This window comes from Lutra lutra, chromosome X (assembly GCF_902655055.1).
Source record: "Lutra lutra chromosome X, mLutLut1.2, whole genome shotgun sequence".
NCBI lineage: Eukaryota > Metazoa > Chordata > Mammalia > Carnivora > Mustelidae > Lutra > Lutra lutra.
Window position 1 is genome coordinate 4,321,180 of NC_062296.1, and position 24,626 is coordinate 4,345,805.

General features: G+C 44.2%; 1 protein-coding gene across 6 annotated transcripts in view; it reads right to left on the minus strand.

Moving 5' to 3' along the window:
- MTM1 (myotubularin 1) overlaps positions 1-23,191 on the minus strand; it is a 92,055-nt gene extending 68,864 nt beyond the window's left edge. For 2 of the 6 annotated variants that reach the window (XM_047715848.1, XM_047715845.1), the window contains exons 1-2: positions 23,116-23,191; positions 105-177 (exon numbers count right to left, since the gene is read on the minus strand). In XM_047715848.1, the coding sequence (XP_047571804.1) occupies positions 105-121 (17 nt within the window). In that variant the 5' untranslated portion in view covers positions 122-177; positions 23,116-23,191. Of the gene's footprint in view, positions 1-104; positions 178-19,366; positions 19,525-23,115 lie in introns of those variants that run through there. The other 4 variants (XM_047715844.1, XM_047715842.1, XM_047715847.1 and 1 more) reach the window with 2 other exon arrangements.
- Positions 23,192-24,626: the final 1,435 nt, after the last annotated feature.

The following is a 24,626-nucleotide window of genomic DNA, read 5'->3' on the forward strand; positions in this document are numbered from 1 at the left end:
AATAATGAAATTAATAATTCAATAAGACCGAAATGACCACCTAACAAGCAACTATGAGAAGAGAAATGCAGAGAAAGGGGTACAAATTAAATCCGAAAACTTACCCTCTTAATAGACTCATTCTCCAAGGAGTGTGAATTATATTTAGAAGTTGGTGCAGAAGCCATATTGGAAACTCTAGCAAAAAAAAAAAAAAAGACAACATTCAGTATCAGTGGAATTTGTATGCAATTTCCAACAAAGTGGCATCTGAGATTTAAATACTGCAAGTGAGAACAAACAGTACTCCACTCGACAGCCCCCATTTCCATAGTAGTCTCCAGTGGGAACGAGACACACAAGGGACTAACCACAGCACACAGCACAGGTCACATGAAAGAGTTCCAGCAAAGGTGCTGGGAACCTGGCGAGAACAGGAAATGGCAGCTAAGTGTACTTGGGGGAGCTCAGTGGGAGACACTATGCACATTCCCAGAATGGTTATCTGTAGAGGTCAAACTGTCACCTCCAAAAATGTACTGCTTAGTAATTGTGCACCAGGCTTCAAATTTCCCCACTCCTTAATTTTTAAAGATAACTTAGAAGCAGCCAAGCAGATTAGCAAAAAGGGTAGACAATTGAACTCACACTCTTTTCGCCTCTAAGAATTCAGTCTTCTCCAAATTGAGGTAATTTAAAGTGGCATGGACTTGACAGAAATCAAATTAGCAAGATTTGATTTGATCAGTATTTTCCAGGGAAACTTTATCCTTCATTTAAATAATGCATATTCATCACAATGCAGGCATAAACGAAAGCATCGTATTCAGAACATACACGATATTTTAATACAGGGATTTAGACGTGTGAAGACTATTGCAACAACAGAAAACTAACTGATGCTTTAGTTATTTTATTTTTCAAAGTTAATGACACAAAGAGACCCACATGAAGTCACTAGGAGGTGAACCGCAGTAACTAGGTGACTATGGACATTTATTGATCTTTTCGTCAGGTTCATCAGAAAAGCAACCACGCAAAATCTGGCATGATGAATATTAACACACGTTTGCACAAAACCTAGTGATCTGAAAGCTGCACAGTGCCGGTCACTGTCCAGAAGTAAGGCCCAAGAGAGGTGACAAAGATGCAGGTAAGGGTGACCAGCAGGATAACGAGGCAAGAGTGGCAATGTAAGGACAATCTTACAAGATTAGGACTGCCAGGCATCCCCCAGCAGAGTTCAGCTCACCAAGGACAAGCTTGGGCATCCATCTGGGTCATGGCTGCATCCTGGCACACAGCTGGCACTCGTAACTATTTGGTCAACGAATGATTATATACAAGACACACGATACTGTGAAACATCATAATGGGGTAACCTTGTACACTGGTTCACCAAATCCTAAAACAATGGACCTAGGGCACAACCCTGAGGCTTAAAATTTTAAATTATGGCAAAATAAAATGTTTCTTTATAAACTCAAACCTGCAACTATTAAGAGATAGCACAACCTAAAATTAAAAATAACTTCTTAGAAAGATTAATGAATAATTTGAGAATTAGTGAAATTCAGATCAAAGCTCAGAAAAAAAATACCTTTGAAAGACCTTCAAGTTCACATCCAAGCGAAATAACTCATTATTCTCAGAGACAGCAGAATGGATGAGACAGACTAGTGGGAGCAAGTCAGATGTTTCTGCCCTGAAATTAGTCTATGCACTAAACAAGATTATACACTTGGGGGATTTTCTTCAGTAACAGATATGAAATTACTTTTTAATAATCAGACACCATAGTATTTAAAACGTTTTAATAATAATAAGTCAATGTCTTCAAATAACATTAAATTACTACTGTCGAGTCAATATAAGAAATTTAAAATGCTGGGTTATACAGTCAATCCAGTCTTCACTTTCCTGTTCATGTTTAGAAGTCTCTCATTCTCACATAAATAAATACAACCTTTAAAAGAAAATAAAGACTTTAAAATGAACTAAATACAACAGAGGAAAGTCCTCACATCCCCCTTATTTCTAACTACTGAACAAGATACAACTAGCTACACAAGTCACCCTTTCCAAGGGACAATTTAATGGTGTTCAGTATACCCAGCGTTGTGTGGCCATCACCACTCTCAGCTGTAGAAAGTTCTCAGCACCCCAGAGACAAACTCCGTACCCATTAGTCACGGAGCACTCCCCGTTCTCCCTGCCCCTAAGTGACCACAAATTGGCCTTCTATCTCTACAGATTTGCCCATTCTGGACATTTATATAAGGAATCATATATAGTTCACCCTTAAACAACACTGGCTTGAACTGTGTGGGCCCACTTACAAATAGATTTTTTTTATAGTAGAGTACTGCAAGTGTATTTTCTCTTATGACCCCCTTAGTAGCGTTTTCTCTAGCTCACTTTTATTGTAAGAGTACGGAACATAGACAACAGACAAGATATGTGCTAGTCAAATGTTAACATGCTTACATGTGCATTTTCAACTACATGGGGGCTGATGCCCCAACCCCCGTGTTGTTCAAGGCTCAAGTGTAATAGGTGTAAAGTCCTGATTTTTTAGAGTTACACCAGACACTGCTACTATTAAAAGTTGAATCAACACAAATCTGAGAAATCCAAGGGTCCAAGTAACATGGGTCGGTTCCATGAGGCTCCCTTTAAAATGTTATAGGTGAACCTCTCTGTCAAACCGTTCCAACTGATCCCTGAGAGGCACAGAAGCTGGGAGGGCATAATGATGGAGAGCGCGGATGTCAGGGTCAACTCCATTCAAATCCTCGCTCCGCGCCTCACTATGCGGCCTTAGGTGGATGACCCACCCTCCTGCCGTTCAGGCCTTTGGCTGCTACTGTCTCCGTGTTTTTGCAGCACAGATGGGCAAATGTATAAACTAATACATAGGATGGGCTCACAACAGGGTTGCTATGGTACATATATTAAAAAACTATTCGCATTTTCTCAATTATGGAAGGATATTTATTGAATGCTGACATCGTAACAAATTATTCTACAAATTAGTCCTGACCCTATAAATACTAGGTAGAAAGTTAACTAGCACAGGGATAGTGCATGGCCGGTGGTGACCTAGTTATAAAGCTTCTCTTTAAAAAGTACATGAAAATACCCTTTTTGATTACATTTTGCTCAAGATCCCTAAAGATCGAGTTTTCATCCTTCTTATTTAAAAAACATTGAATTGAAGCTACCCTGGTTTTAAAATGAAATTGAAACTTAATTCCTGTATCTCTATCTACACACACACACACACACACACACACACAATGTTGCAGGAATCTAACCGAAGGTAGACATCTCTCATTTTTGATCCTGAATAAAACTTCTGTCATGCTTACAGCCCAATCCTCCCTCTGTGACAGAGAAGATGACCAGATGAGCCAGAGGATGCGTGAAAAGGCCCGGTGCCAGTCAACGGTAGGGTCAGCTCTAGCCTGGGCCTCTGTACTAACAGTGGAGTGTCCTTTCCACCTAGGGAAAAGTGCTTCCAAGTGTCTCTATTTTGAAGAAAGCACGCTGGATGTGACTGGTGCCAATGCCAGCAGAAAAGGAGTTTTAGACTAAGGAGTAGTTAAGAAAACTCAACCCATCTAGGCAAACAATCATTGGGGGCCCCGAACTCCTTCAAAGAAAGCTACAAAAAGGTGGCATGATTGAATAAATCAAATGTGAAAGTCACCACAGAGCCTTAATTGGATCTCTCTTCACATTGGAGACAGCTGAACTCAAAGGTCTCCTGGTGTCACTCTCTTTGCCCCTCCTATGCTGTCCTCAGCTCTCTTCCCCCCTCCGTCTGTCTCCCACCCCCCACCCTTCTTTCTCTGCCTCTCTCTGTCTGTCTCTTCTCCCTAGCGCTTACCACCTTGCAGATAATGCGCTCATACTGCCTGCCTGCCCCCAGCAGGTGGGGATTCCGGTTGGTTGTCCGCACCGCTGCAGTTACAGCACCCATGGTGGAGCCTGGCACCCAACAGGTACTTTAAGGAGGGGTTCCATGAATAAATGGACTGGGCAATAAAGAGTTGGCCAAAGAACCAAACCATTGTTCACCCAATATTTCACGTGAGCCAGAAATTCATGCAAGCCTAAGAAAATGGTAGAACAAATCCTTAGCTAATCAAGACACTTGGGGCAGGGTGGCTCTGGGCAGCAGGGCGGCCCCATTAACTGAGTTGCTTTGCAGCAATTTGCACCACAAACTACTGGAGTGCTACTGGTCCCCATAACAGACTTTTCCCGGGAAACAGACCTTCCAAACTCAAGTACAGAAACCTCTTCCACCACACCCGGCTTCCAGACTAAGAACCTAGTCTCCAATCTGTTGCATATGAGAAACGGAATTCTAGAAAACACCTGCAGCAAACATAACTACAGACACTTTCAAACAAACATGGACCATATTTGCTCTTATTACAGAAATCTAGAAAGAGTAGAATCAGAAAACAGTTTTCTAAAAACAAATAGAGTTTTGACGTCCACCCCATAGGGCCTTTGTAAACAAAATCTAAACTCCAGGAGAAGCTCGAGTTTGCATGGTCACCTCATTGGAGACCAAGGGCCTTCAATTAGCGGTCTTTGCCAACTTTCCAGGTATAAACAGTGACAAAAGCAGCCCTTCCGTTTGGATTTGACTCAGTGTGCTTTCTTACTCTGTGTTGACATGCAAATGAAGTGTTTTTTTTAAAGATTTTTTTTTTATTTATTTGACAGATAGAGATCACAAACAGGCAGAGAGGCAGGCAGAGAGAGAGGGAAGAAGGCTCCCCACCAAGCAGAGAGCCCGATGCGGGGCTTGATCCCAGGACCCTGGGATCATGAACCCGAGCCGAAGGCAGAGGCTTTAACCCACTGAGCCACCCAGGTGCCCCTGACATGTAAATGAAGTTTAAAGATAGTCTTTATCTAGAGGCTCCCTTGAAAGCTGTGGAAAGCTACCCAGTCTGAAAGCCCACTTCTGAAACCTGCCAGTGAGCAAAGGCCGTGCTTAGCAGCCTCTGGGTCCAGAGTTACAAATGTTTCTGAAGGCACCGTCTTTACTTGGAAGTCTGCTTTTGAAAAAAAAAAAAAAGCCACAAACTTAGCACAGTGCCGTTCAATACCACGAGACCCAATGCCCCCTTGGTTATTAAAGCAAAGTCCTATAAACCCCCTTTGCTAGCCTGAAACAAAAGTCATAGATATTATCAACCTAAACACAATTTCAAAAAATCATCAATATAGTTCCTAAATTCCAGTATAAAGGAGAAACAAAAAGACAGTGATTTATAATAAAATAATGCATTTTTCTTTTCAAAAAATTTTTTTAAAGATTTTATTTATTCATTTGACAGAGAGAGATCACAAGCAGGCAGAGAGACAGGTAGAGAGAGAGGAGGAAGCAGGCTCCCCGCTGAGCAGAGAGCCCGATGCGGGGCTCGATCCCAGGACCCTGAGATCATGACCTGAGCCGAAGGCAGCGGCTTAACCCACTGAGCCACCCAGGCGCCCCTCAAAAATTTATTTTTTAAAGATTGATTTATCTGTTTGAGAGGGAAAGAGAGAGTGGGTGTGCGTGTGAGCAGGGGAAGGGCAGAGAGAGGGAGACAAGCAGACTCGGGGCTCAATCCCAAGACCCTGAGATCATGACCTGAGCTGAAACCAAGAGTTGGAAGCTCAACCAACTGAGCCACCCAGGCACCCCTAAAATTTTTTTTAAATAATGTGTTTTTTCAATACATTATACTAAAAATAAAAGCACCCCCATTTCCAATTTGGCCTCTAGGGGGAGTGTCACCCCCAATGAGAAGTACTCGAGAGTTCCCTTAGGTACTTCGAGTGCCCATACACACAGAATTTACTAAATTAACTTATTCTGATTTTTGCATTACAGTCGCTTTGACTACAGACCACGTAGGAGGCAAGAAAATGAAAAGGATGCCTTGAGAAACCACTCTGCACGGAAGAGGAATGTTCATATATCAGCAATTTTGAGACTGGGTACATGATCAATTCAAGTTCCGTATGTGCTCAAACCACATGAAAACAAACGACGCTCTGTAAAACGAGGAGCTTACTTCACTTTTATACATCTTCCTTTGCACAGAGGTTGGCAAACTTTTTCTGTGAAGGGACAGATAGTAACAATTTTAGGCTTTGTGGGCCATATGGACTCTGTTACAGCTCCTGAACTCTGTGTCATAGCATTAAAAGAGCAAACGGCAGGGTCGCCTGACTGGCTCAGTCAGTAGCGCATGTGGCTCCTGATCTCAGGGGTGTGAGTTCAAGCCCCATGTGGGGTGTTGAGCTTACTAAGAAAATAAATAAGTCAAACAGTAAAAGGCAATATGGAAATGAAGGGGTGTGCCTGTATTCCAGTAAGATTTTATTTACAAACACAGGCTGTCACCCTCTGCCTTAAACTATTAAAATACATGATTTCCAAATGAGCTTTCTCTGCCCAAACTAAGTAACAATAGTGTCTTTTTAAACTAAAATATAAGCTGTTAGCCACCCCCCCATCCGTAGCTTATACCTTATAAAAGTGCACTATGACCAGCTGCCAAACTGGGTAATATGGTAGAAAAAAGAAAAGGATTCTGTATTCAGACCAGTGTGTGTTTCAAACCCCAACACTGTCCCTTGATCAGTAACAGTTATGTACCGTTGGACAAACGACAGTTCCTGGTCTGTGAAATGGGCATGATACCACCACAGCAGACAGTGACATGGAGGCAACTCAGATACCAAGAGTCCTCGTCCTCCAAGAGATGTCTGATGAACTCGAAGTGATTCCTCAAACTGGTGCTAATATACTTGGCGGCATTTTCCATAAAATATATGATGTCTGACACTGCCTAACCACTCTGCATACAGCTTTCTAAAATGATCCACCTGATCTTGGCAAGGCTCTGAATAGCCTTAAATTAGTTCATCTTCAAAGCATGCCAATTTCCATTAAAAATATAGAAAAGCAGAACACTCGACTCCTAGCCCAGGGAAACTTTCCACAAGATCCCTAACACGAGGACCTCCCCTCATTACATTCTATTTTGGCTCAAGGATCTAGAAACATGCTAGAGGTTTCTCAGAGTAAATCTCTGTTTATCCCAGAACAGTACCCGCCCGCCAAGCCAGGTGGTTTATTGTTCAAACAGACACAAGCTACCCGCTTGCCTCACAGCTCCTCAGTCTCAGCCACAGCAAATCTCAGGGCTAAAGTGTCTTCATTTGAGGATTCTTCTTTGGAAATTATAAAATGTTAAATAGTATTTCATTTAGAAACTCACCCTTTGTACCAGTTTGATATTTACTATTCATTTTATTTAAAAAAATTTATTTGAGAGACAGAGCAATAGAGCGTGAACAGGGAGAAGGGAGGAGGGGCAGGAAGAAGGACAAGCGGACTCTGCACTGAGCCCGAAAGGGGGCTCACCTCGGGGCTCGATCTCACCACCCTGAGATCACGACCTGAGCCGCAATCAAGAGTCAGACACTTAACCAACTGAGCCACCCAGGCACTCCTACTATTCACCTTAAAGATCACAATACACTTATTTCTACTTCTTTAAATGTTGCAAAGACCTCTGGCTAAAAGCAATACAATTCAGACCCAATGTAGAATGCTTTCTGAATCATTTTTTCCAGTGGTTAGTGATGGATTTGAACTGATCCACTCGCCCTATTCCTTGGTTCCCCTCATGACAAATGGCACATCTTCAAGACAGCTGACTGGCTTCAGCAGCATGAGCTGTGGCCATGGAACAAGGTAACTTTCAAAACGCTTCCTGAATTGAAATCGTTATGCTACATAAACTCTTAGAAAAGTCGACTACCAGCAGGTTAACTTTTTTAATGTAAAAAGGCTACCTAGTGATATCGCATACATTTAAACAAATCATTAAATCCACCAATGGATTTTGTAACTGTCAAATACCCACCAGTAAACAAAGTTTTAAAATAGGAACAAGATCAAGTTCCCTGTCCACCTGCCAATTTCAGAACTCATGAGCCCAGCTAATGTGCTGCGTGATACAACTTCATTGTGCTGAACTATTCTTCCCTGTGAGAAACTACTGCAGAAAGGTCCATTTTCAATTAGTGAGTGAAAAGTCCCTTCTCAAGTAAATGTTAAGACCGTAGTTGAAAGTCAAGAGTAAACGTATGGAAACAGTCCCAACCACAGTAGTTGCGAAGGTGCCGGTCCAGCTCATCTTACTCTCCAAGGACCTTCTCGGATTGGCACTCCTGACAAAGATTCCTCCAGCTGGGATCAGTGGTGAAGGGGGAGGAAGAGAAAGGAACTAAAGAGCAGATGTGCAGGTTCTAGAAAAAACGGGAGAGGATGAAAGGCCAGAGATGCTAACCTTCCACTCAGAACAATTCCTCCAGGCACTTTTGATCAGAGGAGGAGCAGTGGCTTTGCTGGTACTAGGTCCTTAAGTACCAGCTTCAAGACACAGGAAGCTTTCCCTGACTTCCCTGCGGGCACGTACACACAAACACACCTTGCTTCTCTGTATACCGTCCAGATTTCTAATATTTCACTTCTCAGGCTATACTGTACTTATCCACTAAATGACTTGTACCGTTCGATCTGCGCTTCCCCAGAGTAAGGGTTGTTTCCCCTTGTGGCACCAGCATGCAGCAGCCTGGGCACTCGGTCTATGAATCCATGAAGGCAGTATCACCCGCACAAACTTTCGTGACTTTGGAGATGTTAGTCTTCAGCTATTAAAGGTATGCCGACCTCCCTCCCTAGGGCTGATATGTGTGTTTTTAACTCCTTTGCACATCTGTGTCATTCTTCATCAATGTAAATATCCCTAAATGATGTTGCTTTCAGCCTTTTACGCATAAATGGAATCATTCCACATTCTTCTGCCCGTTGCTTTGCTTGCACGGCACGGTCAGGAGAGCCACATCATGCAGCCGTGCGGAGCTGTGTGCCCCATATTTTCACCGCTGCATACAAGTCCGTTGCTATACACTGTCTTCCGAACTGGTTCCAGGTTTCCCTATTACAAACCGTTCTGCTACAAACATCTTATAAATTTTATGTCTCCCACTTCCGGCACAGTTGTAGGAGAACTGCAATTGTATTTTTATATCAGATTTCCCAATACCTTTGTCTGATTTGCTGTAAATATATTTTTTAATTATATAGAGAAGATGACTAATGGATGAAAATATAGGCAAACCGACCATTTGAGATGAAATCTTGGAGTTATCAATGCTCTGATCCGAGCAGCAAGGGGGGAAAAGGCAAATTAACAGGTTTAACTCCTGGGGCTACTCTGACAAAGAACCACAAACCAGACGGCTTACAAGAGAAATTTCTTCTCTCGAGTTTTGGAGGCTGAGTCTGAAATGAAGGTCTGTGCAGGGCTATGCTCCTCTGAAGGCACTAGGGGAGGATCCTTCCTTGCTTCTTCCTAGCTTCTGGTGGTGGTCGGCAGTCCTTGGCATTCCTTGGCCTATAGCTACATCACTCCAATCTCTGTCACACAGAGCTGTCCCCATATGTCTGTGCTTCACATGGTCTCCTTCTTTCTTATAAGGACATCAGTCCTATCGGATGAAGGGCCCACCCAACTCCAGTAGGATCTCAACTAGTTATACCTATAAAGACCTTATTTTAAAATAAATCCCATTACAAGGTACTGGGGGCTAGGTCTAGCAACATATCTTTTTGGGGGATGCAATCCAACCTCTAACAGGCAAGAAATTAACTAGAGAAATTAACAATCTACAATACAGTCACATCAACATATGGCTACATTCAGAACAATTTAGTCTGTCAGTCCATCTATAAGGACTCACTAAATACCCATTAAATTAACCAGCACTAAAATATTAATACAGCTTCTGAGAAGAAATAATGAAATGACACCAAGCCCACTATTTCTGAGACACTCCTTGCTCTGCGTATGTCATTACTTCCAAAGAGGTCCAAAATCAGTTGATAATTACATACTGGGCAACTACTCTGGGGCACAGCAGGAAGTTCTAAGAAGAAACAAAGATCTGCAAGGAGCTAGCACAGGAGTTGGGGAGATGATTAAATATAAGTAAAATAGCAATAAAGACAATGAATATATAGAAACTAAAGAGTAATAAAGCCAATCATACAGGTGGCACTGCACAGTTAAAAAGCAAGGTAGAACGTCCGCTCGTAGATAATGATCACAGCTTCCATTTACTGACCCCCTACTCTGTGCCAGGCACTGTTCTAAGCACAAATGACCTCATTCAATCCCCCCCAACAACCTTACAACCCTACTATTACTATCTTCATATCAAAACACCCAACCCCAGGGAACAGGAAGGTTAAAGAACGTGTCCACTAAGAACTGTCAAAGTTAGAATTCAAACCCAGTCAGTCTGGCCCTCTTGCCCACTAACGGATATTGGTGGCTCTGGTTCTCTAGTGGACAGTCAAGTGAGGAATGCCTCATGCTTTCACAGCTAGATACAAAGGTTTTCTTGGATTTCCATCTCTATGTGAGAAAATCGGATGGTCACAAATAGGAACTCTAGCCTCCATTTTACAGAAGAGTAAAGAAACAGTGCCTCCTCCCCCACGCACATGTTTGGGAGGCACTGAACCAGTACCTTCCTTCTTGGCTGCCCACTTCGATAGCACTTTGTATCATGGAACAGTGTTTTCAGAGTATATCAGAAAGATGGAAAAACTTCATTATTAGTGGACAAAAATCAAATAAAGACCCCAAGAAGTACAACTGTGATGCAAGGAGGCGTCGTTAAAATGCCTATGAGGGCATATGTAGCTGGAGTTCTTCAAAGCAGTCGCTTTTGCTGGTATGCCCTTATTCCAGTAACACTGCCACTATTCCAAGTTTTTTTTTTTTTACAAGATTTTATTTATTTATTTGAGAGAGCACATGCGAGAGAGCATGAGTGGGGTGGGGGGCAGAGGGAGAAGCACACTGCCTGCTGAGCAGGGAGCCTGGTGCAGGACTCGACTCAGGATTTGATCCCAGGATCCCGAGATCATGACCGGAGCCGAAGGCAGAGACGCTTAACTGACTGAGTCACCCAGACGCCCCAGCACTATTCACAGTATCCTTCCAGTTCTTCTCTTGAACTGCTTTTAGAGTTTAGAGCGACATAAGACATTGTCTCATGAATTTTACCGTATCTCAGTTCTTTAATGAAAAGTAATGCTTCCCACAGCATGGGTGCCCGCCCTGTTTAACAGATGAGCCTCAAAATTATTTTGGCCTGAAGCCAAGTGCCCAGTCCTCACTCAAAGATTTGACACAACCAAGGATATCTTTTAAATTGCCAGAAGGCAATTCCAAAGAGTTCCAGAAATGGGCTGGATAGTCTGGAGTTTCCGGCCCCTTCTCTACATGGGCCAGAAGGAAAAAGCACAAGTGAGGTTTTTCAACGTGGCCAACTGTTGCAAATGCTATGCATGATACATCTTTATTAGTCCTAATTTATAAGAGCAGGTTGACCTTGAAGATTAGCAGAGATCAGCAACAGGACTAGCTAGCCTGCCGAACAGGCAATTTGCCGTAATAGTTAAGAGGAGTGTCCAAAGGGATCTCCAAAGATTGGCTTCATTAGATGCCTGAGAGACTCGGAAAGAGAATGACAAGCAGTGACCCTGAGTAGGGCAATCAGTCATAAATACAGTGGTCATTCACCCACTCTGTACAAGAAGGTGAAGGCCCGAATGCATGAACACACGTACACTTCTGAAACGTGGCACTATTATTAGCAGGGGGCAGGTTTTCATAGATGTAAGAAAATAACCTAAGGAAATAGGCAGAAATAAAAAAGGCAAGGAGCTAAAGAGAAGCCAAAATGAGTGTGAGAAGGATAGCAAAGAGAAGATGAAGAAATACCAGCACTAGAACAATGACATCAACGCATCTGACGGAGAATTTCCATGGCTTTTGAAGGAGCAATATATGCTGCTCCGTAGACGAATTAAAAAAAAAAGTTCCCATGCTCCAGAAGGAAATTCTGTTACCAACACCAGGAGGAAAAGCTAGATAGTAGTGGTTAGTAATGGAGAATAATCTGGTGATTATGTCGAGTCGACCAGGCTATTCATGACGTACACTATCTTCCTAAAGATTATATCTGAGACATGGTTTCCACAAACATAATGCAACATCTAATCATGATTTCAAAAAAAAAAAAAAAAAACCCTCAGCAAACTAGGAATAGTCAAGAGCACCTATGAAAAACCTACAGCTAACATCATACTTAATGATGAAAGATGGAATGCTTTCCATCCCAAGTGTGGGAACAAGGCAAGGGCGGTTGCTCTTATTGCTTGCATTCCATAGCTCTTAGAGATCCTAGCAAGTTTTTAATAAGGTAACAAGTCTAATCCTAGCAAGTCTAATAAGGTAAGAAATAAAAGTCGTAATATATTGGAAGAAGTAAAGTCGTATTTGCAGACAATATGGGCACGTATGCAAAAAATCCCAAGAATACTATAGAAGAATTATTAGAACTGCTAAGTAAATTTAGGAAGGTTATAGGATATGCAGGTCAACATTAAAATAAATGATATTTGTACTGCCAGCAACGAACAAATGGACATGAAAGTGTTAAAAAATCATTTGCATAATATAAAAAATGAAATCTTTAGGGATACATTTAACAAAATGTATACAAGAACCATGCATGGAAAACTGTAAAACACTACTGAGAGGAATTAAAGAAAACCTAAATACATGAAATATATATTTTGTTCAAGGATCAGAAGACTCGATATTGTTATGATGGTAGTACTGATCTAGAGATCCAATGCCAGGTCTATCAAATCCCAATGGGCTTTGTTGCAGAAACTGACAGGACGATTCCAAAATTTATATGGAAAGGCGAAGGACCAAGAATGGCCAAAACAACCTTGAAGAGGGCAAAAAAAGTTGGAGTTACGTCCATTATCCAATTTCCAGGCTTACTAAAAATGCCTCAGTGTGATATCGGCAGTTTGCCACAATAGTTAGAAAAATGTCCCAAGGAATTGCCAAAGACCGGCTGCAGGATTAGACCCATCTTTGAAGGTCCTAGCAACAGTCAATTGATTTCCAACAAATGTACCAAGGTAATTAAACGGGAAAAGGATAGTCTTTTCCACCAATGATGCTGGAACATTTTGATAACCATACCGAAAAATAAGTGAATACTGACACTTACTCACAAAATATACAAAATCAAGTTGAAACGAAGCATAGAAGTACCAGTTTTAGGGGCACTCAGCGTGCTGTCTACTTGGATTCTCTCCCTCCATCTCCCTCTGCCCCTCCCCTTCTCCTGCTTGCATGCACTTGCTGGCTCTCTCTCAAATAAATAAATCAGTCTTTTAAAAAAAAGTATTAGTTTTATATTGCTGCATAACAAACTTAGTGGCTGTAAACAACACACATTAATTATCGTGCAGTTTCCATGGGTCGTGGGCCAGGAGCTGGCAGTGTAGCTGGATTCTCTCCTCAAGGTCTCACAAGGCTGTAAACTCAAGGGAAGGGGATTATACAGGGAATGAACCTGGGGGAGTGGGGAAGACACAAGACATCTAAACAGAAGTGCTAAAACTACAAAAGTCCTAGAGGGAGACATGGGAAAATCTTTGTGAAACTTAGATTAGGCGAAGATTTCTTAGAACACAGAAAGCATAAACCTTAAGAGAAAAAAAAATGATAAACCTGACTTCATCAAAATTAAAAACCTTGCTCTTTCAAAGGCACAATTAAGAAAATGAAAGGGTAAGCTGAAGTCTGAGAGAAAGTACTTGCCAATAACAGATCTCATAAAGGTCTTATAATCAAAACATATAAAGAACTTTATAATTTGGTAAGACAGGCAACCCAATAAGAAACAGGCAAAAGATTTGAGCAGACACGTCACCAAAGAAGATAAACAAATGGCCAATAAGCCCATGAAGACATACTCATTGACCGTCATTAGTCATTAGGAACATGCAAATTAAATTCACGGTGAGCTGCCATCACACACACACTAGAATGGTTACAATTTAACCAGACAGACAATAACAAGAGTTGATGAGGATAGGGCCCAAGCAGAACTCTCATACTTTACTTTGCCAGTGGGAACACAAATTGGCACAAGCACTTTGGGAAAGACTTTGAAGGTTTCTTGTAAAGTTAAACATACACTAAGCACACTGCCCACCAATGCCACGCCTAAGTATTTACACAGATGAAAACACGAGTCCGCACGAAGACTTGTAAGCTTTATTCACCATGGCCCAAAACTCAGCCAACTCCAATGTTCATCAACTAGCGAATAAACAAACCGCTGTGGAACACTACTCAACAGCAGAAAGTCACCAGCTGCGGGTCTGTGCGACAGCATGGATGAATCTGCAAAGCATTACGCTGAGTGAAAGAAGCCAACCACAAAACACTATATAAACCTACTCTCAACACGTCTCAAAAAAACTACTGGTCTTCAGACCACAGTCTCTAACCATAATGTAGTGAAGTTAGAAATCAGTTCTAAAAATACCTAGAAAATGTATTTGCAAATTTAAAAATCTATTCCGGAACCCAAAGGTGAATGAAATAATCACAACGGAAATGAGACTATACTAAAACTAAAGAATAATAATTCTAATGTTTTGAAACATCTAAACCACAAAATAAGTCCAAAGAGAGGAGAAAATAGTGATTTCCAGAACATATTTTAAGTGAAAAAAAGAAAAGAAAAGAGGCTAAATAGTGTATGTAATATGCTTTTTTGGTGTAAGGGGGGGGAAATGCAAATGTGTGTGTGTGTGTGTGTGTGTGCACGCGCACACGCACAAGAGCAAGCATACAGAAGAAACAGAAGACTGCTCGCTTTGGCATGGCCCCTGCACAAGGATGACACATGAATTTGTGAAGCGTTCCATATAAAAAAGGAGAAACAGAAGAATAAACTAAAACCTAATAATGCTGATTACCTGGGATGGCATGGGGGAAACGGGATGCCTGGCAAGAGGCAGGGATGGAAGTAAGGCTTTTTGGAATACACGCTGATGTAAACTTGACTTTAAAATTATATAAAGTTTTTACTCATTAAAAATTAAAAAGAAACTAGAGAATATTATTATGTTCATTCATTTCCACATACTGACAAACACCATGCTGCATAACCACAACTGACAAACCTCTGGTAAGACTGAGAAAAAAACAAAAAGAAGGCATAAACAATATTAAGATTTAAGAATGAAAAGATAGGGGTGCCTGGGTGGCACAGTCAGTTAAGCGTCTAACTCTTGGTTTTGGCTCGGGTCATGACCTTGGGGTCCTGACCTCGGAGTCATGGAACTGAGCTCTGTGTCTGGCTCAGGGCAGAGGCTGCCTGGGAATCTCTCTCTCTCTGCCCTCCCACTCCTTCTCTCTCTCTCCCTCTCAAATAAACAAATCTTTAAAAAAATAAAAGAATGAAAAGACAGGCAGAACCACAGAAATGGCAGATATTAACAGGTATTTAACATCTTCCCACACTGAATCCACCAGGCCCAGGTGGCTCTAGGGGCAAGTCCTACCGGACATTCAAAAATTCAGGTCATTTCAATCTTACAGGAACTTCCAGAGACGAGAAAAAGGGAATGCTCTCACTCGCTTTGCAAGGCTAGCAAACCAATACTAAGCAAGGACAGTACAGGAAAGCCAAATCTCACTCTCAAATACACAGATGTAAAAATCCGGAAGAAAATACTACCGATCAAGCCCGGCAGTAGGAAATACCCTGGTGTCACGCCAGCAGGCAAACCGGGTTAATGCTACAACGTAGTATTAGAAAATCCCTTAAAATACCCCATCTGCTTAACAGGTGCCAAGAGGGAACAAAACAGAGCTCCGTAAAGGCAGAAAAGGGGTTTGATATCATTCAACACCCACGCAGGCCCAAACAAATATGCACTAGAGGTGTATCTACACAAAACCTAAAGTAAACCTAATTACCTTGTGGTGTAATACGGAAAACATGATGCCTTCTCAAGTGCGGTCCCTGCACCCCGCCCCACATCCCCTGAATCAGAAACTCCAGGCTTGCCGCCAGGGAACCTGCCATGTGGGAAACACCCACAGGTGCTCCTGGGGCAGCTGGTTACCCGAAGTCAAAGCGCCAGCGACGGAGCCTGGGAGGTCGCCGCAGCTGAAGCCGGCTGGAGCGCCCAGGAGACCCACTGAGTCAGAATCCGAGTTTGGACCCAGAGCGTGGGTGGTTCTCGGCCCACCCAGGTTGGAGACTCCCTTCTACAGCAGCTGCTCTCGAGTTAAGCGAAATGCACACGTTTGCTCTCCCCCAAGATCAAGTGCATCTGAGCGTCAGTGGGTGGGGCCCGGGCAGCAGGTCTTTAAGGCTCCTGGGTGATTCTGACGAGCGGCCGGTGTGGCCAGCCACTGACCTGCAGTATTCCAGCACATGGAAACTTCTATTTAGGGACTCCACACCCTCCTGGGGTGAGCCAGAGAAGAAGCCTGCGATCCTCGAGTTCTCTGAAGATACACCAAGAAAAGAGCCTACCTTGCACACACACGCCACTGGCAAGTTCTTCATTCTTCAAACTGGAATGGGGGAAGCCACGGTCTTCAGTGACGTGTGGATGTTGTGCGGATTCAAATGGGAAGCACATAATCGCAATGGGCAAACGGTCTGCCACAGGCTACGTGGGTCGTTAACACAAGTTACTACTGAGGCAAACCCTGGCTCTCACTGCTCTCCAAGCACTGACAGCAAATCTGAGGACATCATCAGCAAATCGAGGCCAGGATGTATCTTTCAAAGCTGCACTGTCCAACACGGGGGCCGCTAGTCCACAAGGCCCCTGAGCACTTGAACTACGGCTAGTCCAACCTGAGGGGTGCTGTCAATGTAAAGTTCGTGACGGATGTTGACAACTTCGCACAAAAAGGCAGGGGAGACCGCTCACTAATCATTACACTGATGTGCATGTTGAGATGACAATATTTTGGATATACTAGGTTAAATATATTATAAAAATTGACTTTATCTGTTTCTCTATTATGAGACTACTAGGAACATGGGTTACACATGTGGCTCGAATTACCTTCCGAAGGGACCACAAGGTCTCAAAGGATCATGGGGAAGCCAGGATGTGAACTACTACTTAAGCCAGCCTTCTAAAATTTAAGTACAGATCACCTAAGGGTGTCATTAAAACGCCGATTCTTGGCTGGGCAGATCCGAGTGGCCTCAGATTCTGCACTTCTCCCTAAGCTTCCAGGAGCTGAGGAAAGCCAGGAGCATCAGGAAAATCAGCAACAAGGAAAAACTGTTCTGTGGCATACAAGTGATGGGGACCTCTGGAGACATGACCATATCATGTCAGAGGTGATAACGCCAAAGAAAGGAAATGGCCAGCAGGGTTTACTTGGCCTCAACTTTAAAAACTCAGCTGTTCTGCTCCCAGCAGGAGCTCCAAAGAGGTGAGGGCCAGCTCCACTTGCCCTCCATGGAGGGACTCCCTTTCTCTCTCAGATATGGAAGCATCCGTGTGCATGGAACACGTCAGGACCAGAAAGCTCAAAACGGCGTGTCCACTGAAGTTTCACATATCCTGCCTGCCACCTAACTAGTGTTGATGGTAGCGTCCTCCTTGGGTCTCCCTGAAACTAAGTGTGGATCTTGCTTGTCACTGTGACCCACCAGCACTACTGACAAGCCAAGGCTGGGGATCGCTTCCCGGCAGGTGCATTTCTTGTTTTTGCAAAACAGCTCGGGCCGGTTCCCAGACTGCTGGAATGAACCCTGACAGCACAGTCCCTGTTCTCCTGATTCCCCACCTAAGTCATCTCAGGGCTATGGAGGAACTTAGGGGTTAGATGAGGGTATTTCGGGTGCCACCATCTAATGCCACGAATCCCCTTCACGGCCAACTCTGCCTCAAGAGCTCCCCTGAAGAGGAAGCATAGCGCCAGGACCTAGCAGCCCATTCCTTCCTAGGACGTAGCAGCTTGTTCTGTTTTAAGAGGCTGTGGCAACAATGCTTCCTTCTCACGGAAAGCCCAAGGACATGATATCAATATATAACAATTATCACAAGCTAAACAAAGGACATCACTGCATTGTCAAGGTCTGTAGGCAAGGGAATAAGGACAGAATGAGTTACAAACAAGTTACTTTTATTTTTACTTCCAATTATTACCCTTCAACTTCCCTCACTTCTTCCCGCCCCCCAAACACACCAACAAGCAAAGCAAAAATGAACCTATTCTAAAAGTGCTCATGACAATAGTCCAAAAACCCAGAGGTTGGGAAGGTAACATGTGAGACCTCTCCCATCCCCGGACTCCAAGAACTTTCTTACTCATCTGCTAATTGGCCACAACAAGGCTGAGTGTGAGCTACGTTTCATCTTGCATCAGGGGATATGGTTTCTGTACATACAACCAAATTTGTTGAAATGAACACTTCCAACCTACTCTGAACTATATCCCCTCCTGTCCAGTTCAAGTCAAAGAGCATTGACTCAATGTCTGCTGTGGAGGGAAGGCCAAGTCAGGCTTTACCTGCCCAGGAAAAAACGTCTCCAACCTCAGCCCCTTCTGCACAAGCTTGGAAGATGAAACAATCGCCTCACTTGTAACCAATCTGCAGGTGTAACATATCAAGACAAAGAGGGGAGGCAGGGCAACACCGGATGAACAAACAACTCCAAATAACAAGAAAAGAGCACTCTGCCTCGGTTCTGTTGGAATGTGAAAGGCAGCAGAGACCTGGAGAGCAATCAGGGCCTTGCCTAACTTCCCATCCTAAGCCCCTGAGTGAGAGTATCCAGTCTGATACGGACGGAGGAGCTTGGCAGGGCCTCAGGCTGCATTAAGGAGCTAGTGTAAGGTGCTGATTCGAAAAAGGAAAGATTTTCATTCTGAAACAGTTCAGAAAAAGGCAGGCAATATTCCTTGGTACAGAGATTGCCTTGCTGTCACCCTGTGACTGCTGGTTATGCAGTACTACATTTTAAGAATCAATAAAATGGAAGCTCGTAAGAACCAACGGCTCCAGGTCCATCTGAGAGAGGCAATCAAACGCTTGCATACTTCCATGCTGACAGAAGAGGAAAAGCAAGGCAGAGAGGCCGCACCTACAGCTGAGGGGGAAGAAGACCAAGAACAGGAAGGACTCTTCTCTCTTACACCAGTTCTCCCAACAGCAATGGCCTATATAATACACGAATGCAATAATAATAACACTGCACAGCCTACAAAGGGGCACTGATGCATATTCGATTCTCTGGAAAGTTCTGGGAGCTTGGCAGGGCTCACTGCTCTGTCTTACAAATGGGAGAGGCAGCAGGGGTGAAGTAAAATGACTTATCCAATGTCACAGAGTTAAGAAGGGGCAGAAATGGGACTCGAACCTGGCGTCCGGAATCCAAACTCAGGGAGCTTTCGGCCACCTCACACCAACCAAGAGCTCCTTTACGATTCCTTGCTCCTCAGACAGAAACAGAAAGAAAGTGCTAGTGCGTGGTGCCAATATTCTAAAGAGGTGCCAGCTGCATTCTTAAAAAGAAAAGAATGAGACTGTCCAGGTGCTCCGGTGGAAGAATACATTGTAAACATTTAACATGAAAAACTGTCCTCCAACTATAGGGGGGCAAGTGGGTCTCACTTGGCCAACTCTCTGCTGGGTCTCCTGGTACCCTCCTGCTTTCAAAGCAGAGGAACTAGAAGAAGGCCTTTCTTGCTCTAGTCATGTTTATAGAAACAACCAAAATATGGCCTCAAGTAATTTCTGAGTCCAAATAGCAAAGGAAACTTAACACTGCGGGAACTGTGGGCACTGCTGCCAATGTCACCTGAAACTAAAAGCTCGAGTCAACCACAAAATGCAGAGAAATGGCTAGAAAAAAAAAAAAAATCACACTTACTGGACATCCAAAAGTGTATTAGGACACATCTAGAATCATTTCTTTTTCTTTAAAAGCAAACAAGGGGAGGGGGTCCCTGGGTGACTCAGTCGGTGAAGCATCGGACTCCTGATTTTGGCTCAGGTGATCTCAGAGTCCTGGGATGGAGCCCGGTGTCAGGCTCCACGCTCAGCAGGGAGTCTGCCCAGGATTCTCTCTCTCTCCCCCTGTCCCTCTGCCCCTCCCCCCATTTGCTTTCTCTGTCTCTCTCTCAAATAAATCAATCAGTCTTTAAAAGCAAACAAGGGAGTTCCATGCAGTTCTAGTCAGTAACAGTTAACTTTTCTTGAGTGCCTACTATGTGCAAGACACTATTCGAAGCGCTCGGCATAGATTATCATTCAGTCTGGCCAACAACGCTTTGAGGCCGGTGCTGTTTGTGTTATTATTCTCATGTTACAGGTAAGGACACTGAGGCACAGGGGTAAGTAACTCACCCCAAGTCATGCAGGTAATATTAGAGCCAGGACTCAAATCCAGAGTCAACACCTTATATGCAAACAGCAGCCCCTGTCCCTCCCCCATCTGCCAAAAAAGAATAATGAACTGAGAAACTAGAAAATAAAGAAAGCAGAACTTCAAAGAGGTCAGATGCAGGGAAGGGAAATTACTAAAGAATAATGAAAGCAACCTCTTATTCTTCTATAAAATGAAAAAAAAAAACTGTAGAAATAACAAAAAAAACTCTGGCCTTTGAAATCCTTTGGCCACCAGTTCAGAATGTTGCCTCCTAAGCCTTGAAGAGGCTCTGCTTTTCTCTTGATTTTGGAGCCCTCAATAAGAGCAAGAACCACATGTTCCTTCAGTGGTTTTTAAAATAACTACATTTTGTTAGTCCTCTTTTCATTTTGGAACAAAGAATATTTGAGTATTTTTTAATAACTTTAGTCATTTTTCAGAACCTGTAAAAATGTAAAAAATTTGCTTTGAAGCCATTGAACATACAGCATATGAGAGAACCGAAAAGGTACTAAACAGACGAACTTTCACAGTAAGCCATCATGCATGCCATTTGACTAGCGCTTTAGTTTTTAAGAAGTTGAATGCTTCTTTACGCTACAGCTAACATCAAATAAACTTGTCTCTTTACAAACCGCACACCCCAAAGAATGACCACGGTTTCAGGTGGTAGGTTCTCAGTACACACCAGAGTGCAGGAAGAAAAATCCCTGTGTAAGGTAGCCTGAGGCAGGCAGACACTGGCATGAAATCAACAAGGAATACAAACCTCAGCAGAGCCTTCTTTAGCAAGAGTAAGGGAACTACTGAGACAGGGAGTGACTGGAAGGTCACCTCCCTAGGTGTTTGAAAGCACTTACTGTTTGCACATAAAAGAAAAAATGCAAAAATGAGGCTGGGGTGAATTTATGATCCAAGAGGCAATCGCTGGAGAAGCGATGACTCCATAGAACCTCTTTGATTTAGACAGATTTACTTTTGGATTTCATTATTTGCTTTAATGGAGCAGCAGCTGACACTCTAAAACTAACAATTCAGTTTAATTCCTAAGTCAATCTCAAACATGCCAGCCTGTTTTATTGACATTTCAGCGCTCTATTTTTCTGCATAGTGCTCATGTCTACTGGAAAATATATCATTGCTTTTTTATTGTTGTAATTGTTGTCTGCTTCTCCACACATACGTTCTGTAAGGCAGGGACTTAGTGGCACTATCTGCTGTCTTAACGGTACTTGGGACGCCACAGGCACACTATGGACATCCTGTGTTTAAAGGGTAAATGAAGACGCTGACAACTTGGTCAATATAAGTCAGAACTTTAAGGTAAGGAGACCCAATTGTTTAATAGCATTTAATAACTGGAATCTAAAAGACCCAATGAATCTTCTCTACTTTCAGTGGTTGGAATCTACTCCATGGTGCGGAATCTCTCAAGGATACATTTGGTTTTCTGAAACAGCCAAAAGTCATTGAGTCAAATCTGGTAATAAGTGATCGTGCCCAAAATATATGTCAGATGAAAGCAAAATGTGTCTATAAATTAACAAGCCTAAATGTCTTATTTGGCTGGTAAACTGGCTTTGAAGGAAATTCAAAATGGTTTGAACTACAGCAAAATCAATGGCTTAATCTCAAGGCTCTAAGGTGGAGACTCCACAAGGAACAAAACTAAGCTACGATAAAATAAATAAAAAAAATTTAAAAAGTGCCCGGGTTCCACAGAAGCCAAGATACTCCCCAGAGACCTGACTTCTGATATAAGCTTTGCCATTAGGTTGCCCAAATCCTGGGTCCTATTATTATAGTATCATACAGGGTTACACTCTCTGGGCCTCAGTTTCCCCATCCTGGAAACGAACTACTATGAACTTCAAGGTCCAAGTCAATTCTAATATGCCATGATTTCATTCTTGTGAAGGTCTATTATGTCTATTTAAAAACCAGTCACAATTCACTCCACCTCATACTTAGTATGCGTCTATAAAGCCCATAATATAATCTTTACAGCAGATTCATTTCATATTTGCTTAGGCAAAAACTAAAATTAGTTTTCACTTCCTGAGCACGGCAAAAGACAGTTAAGGGAGGCAACCCGGCAAAGGGCGCTTGCTCGTGCCTGTGCACACTTCCGACTGCGTATCAGGGAACTAACCGTTCCCTCTCAGATCGCCTCTCAACTGTTGCAAAAACAGATAAACCTCCCGTGCGTGACACTGAAACTCTGTTAGAGAGACCCCATGGGACTTCCCGGCCAGCGGCAGGCTGCGGCCGCTCCGCAGGACCCACGGGGATGCGACGGGCACCCACCCCAGGCGGAGGGCCAAGGCACGGACCAGCCGCGGCGCGTCGCCGGGGTGGCAGGACGGCCGCCCAGCCGGCTCCCGCCCCAGGACGGGGAAGCAAAGTCCGAGGAGCGGCCGCGACGCCCCCAGAGTTCCCCCCTCGGGCCCGATCCCCGCCTCGACCTTCGCCCGTCGCCGGCCCGGGACCCTGGACGGGGGGAACAGGAGGAAGCCGGAGACACCTGCCTGCGGCTCCCCGGCCTCACTCAGCCCTGGCCGGCAGGGACAGCGAGGCGCTCGGGCGAAACCCCTCCCCCGCCATCTACACCCGCGGGTGCCGCGAGGACCCACCGCCCCCGTCGGCCCAGGGAGTCCCAACTTCCTCCTCCCGGCCCCCCACCGCAGGTCCCCGCAGCGCCCGGCTCTGAGCCAGGCCTGCTGCGAGCGCGCACCCACCTCGGGCTCCCGGCGCCACCGCCGTTGCCAGGCTGCTCGGCTCCCGGGCCCCGCTCCGCCCCCTTCAGGGCCCGCCCCCTGCGGCCTCCCCGCCTCTGGCCGCCGCCCGCCGCCCTCCTCCGCGCTCCGGTTGGCGGGGGTGCGCCACGTGACATGGGTGAGACGGGCGGAAGGCGCCGGGAAAGCCTCTGCGGGCGCCCCGAGGGGCGGGGCTCCTCTCCCTGGAGGCTGCTGGGAAGCCCTCTTTGAAAGGTCCGGCGCGTGGAGGCATCTGGAAGTTGTAGTTCTAAATGCGATGCCAGTGGGCCGAGCCCGGACGCTAAGGAGCCGCCCCTGTGCGGGAAGTTGGAGTAGGAGCCGGACGGAGGCCGCTAGGAAGTGTAGTCCCAGGACTCCTCGGTGTCCCCTTGTTTTCCTTCAGTAATGGGGAAATCCAGGGGGAAAACCTCTCTAGATGAAACTTCAGCAGAGGTCACTAAATGGAGCTGTTACCGGGTGCGGATGGTGGGCTGCGTGAAGCTGAGATACCATAAGGGGAAAAAGAAGGGATGGCACTGACTCGGCGCGGAATCTACAACTCGCAAACCGAACGACCGCTGAGGTGTATTTCATGCTGCGTCAGCATCTTTCCAAGAACTCTCTTGAGACTTAGTGAAAGGAAACATTTCAGGACGAAATCCCTTCTGCTTTTTTGAGGTTTGGGGGCGGGCGACCATTAACGCAGTAAAAAGAAAGGAAAAGGGAAAAAAAAAAACAAAAAACAGAAGGAAGACAACTTCAGGAAGAGAATTCCATGTGTAATCAAATAAAACAAGCTTAACGTGACACAGAGAAGAATAGGTGTGATATTCCTTGTGCTGCACAATTATACACACACACACAGTTCAAGTAAACGATGGTAAATAAGAGCACTTTAACATCTTTTTGCTCTTTAGTTAGTACCCCAGCATCTAAAAATAAGTGTTTTACCTGATACCAGTGTGTGTATTCATATTTATATACAATCAGATATCACTATATGTATACACACAATACACACACACACACACACACACACACACGCGCGCGCGCGCACTAAACTTACTGCAGAGTCCATCCAGACTTCTTAGGTGAGTAACAAGGCCCTTCAGAGTCCAACCCACCTACTGTCCCAATGTGCCTCTTCTCTCTCCCTGCTCCAAATTCTGGTCTAATCACAGAAACCTTTCTGTTATCTGGATGCACCATGTTCTTTCCTCCTTCCAGTCCCCTGCGCTTTTGCTGTTTCTTTCTCCCGGGTTGGCCAAACTCCTGGAAGGGCGGCAGAAGAGCACTTGTTCCTGGGCCAGGAAGAATTAGCCCTCCCAGAGCCCTTCTCATCGCACTGATGTGATCATTTGCTTACATGCGGCCTTGCCAACTCCCCTCCCCAGACTGTGAACTCCTTTGAATCACATTCACTTCTGTACTGGATTACAAAAAGCACTCAGTAAATGCTTCTTGATTGTATGAATTGCATGCGAGAGCAGCTC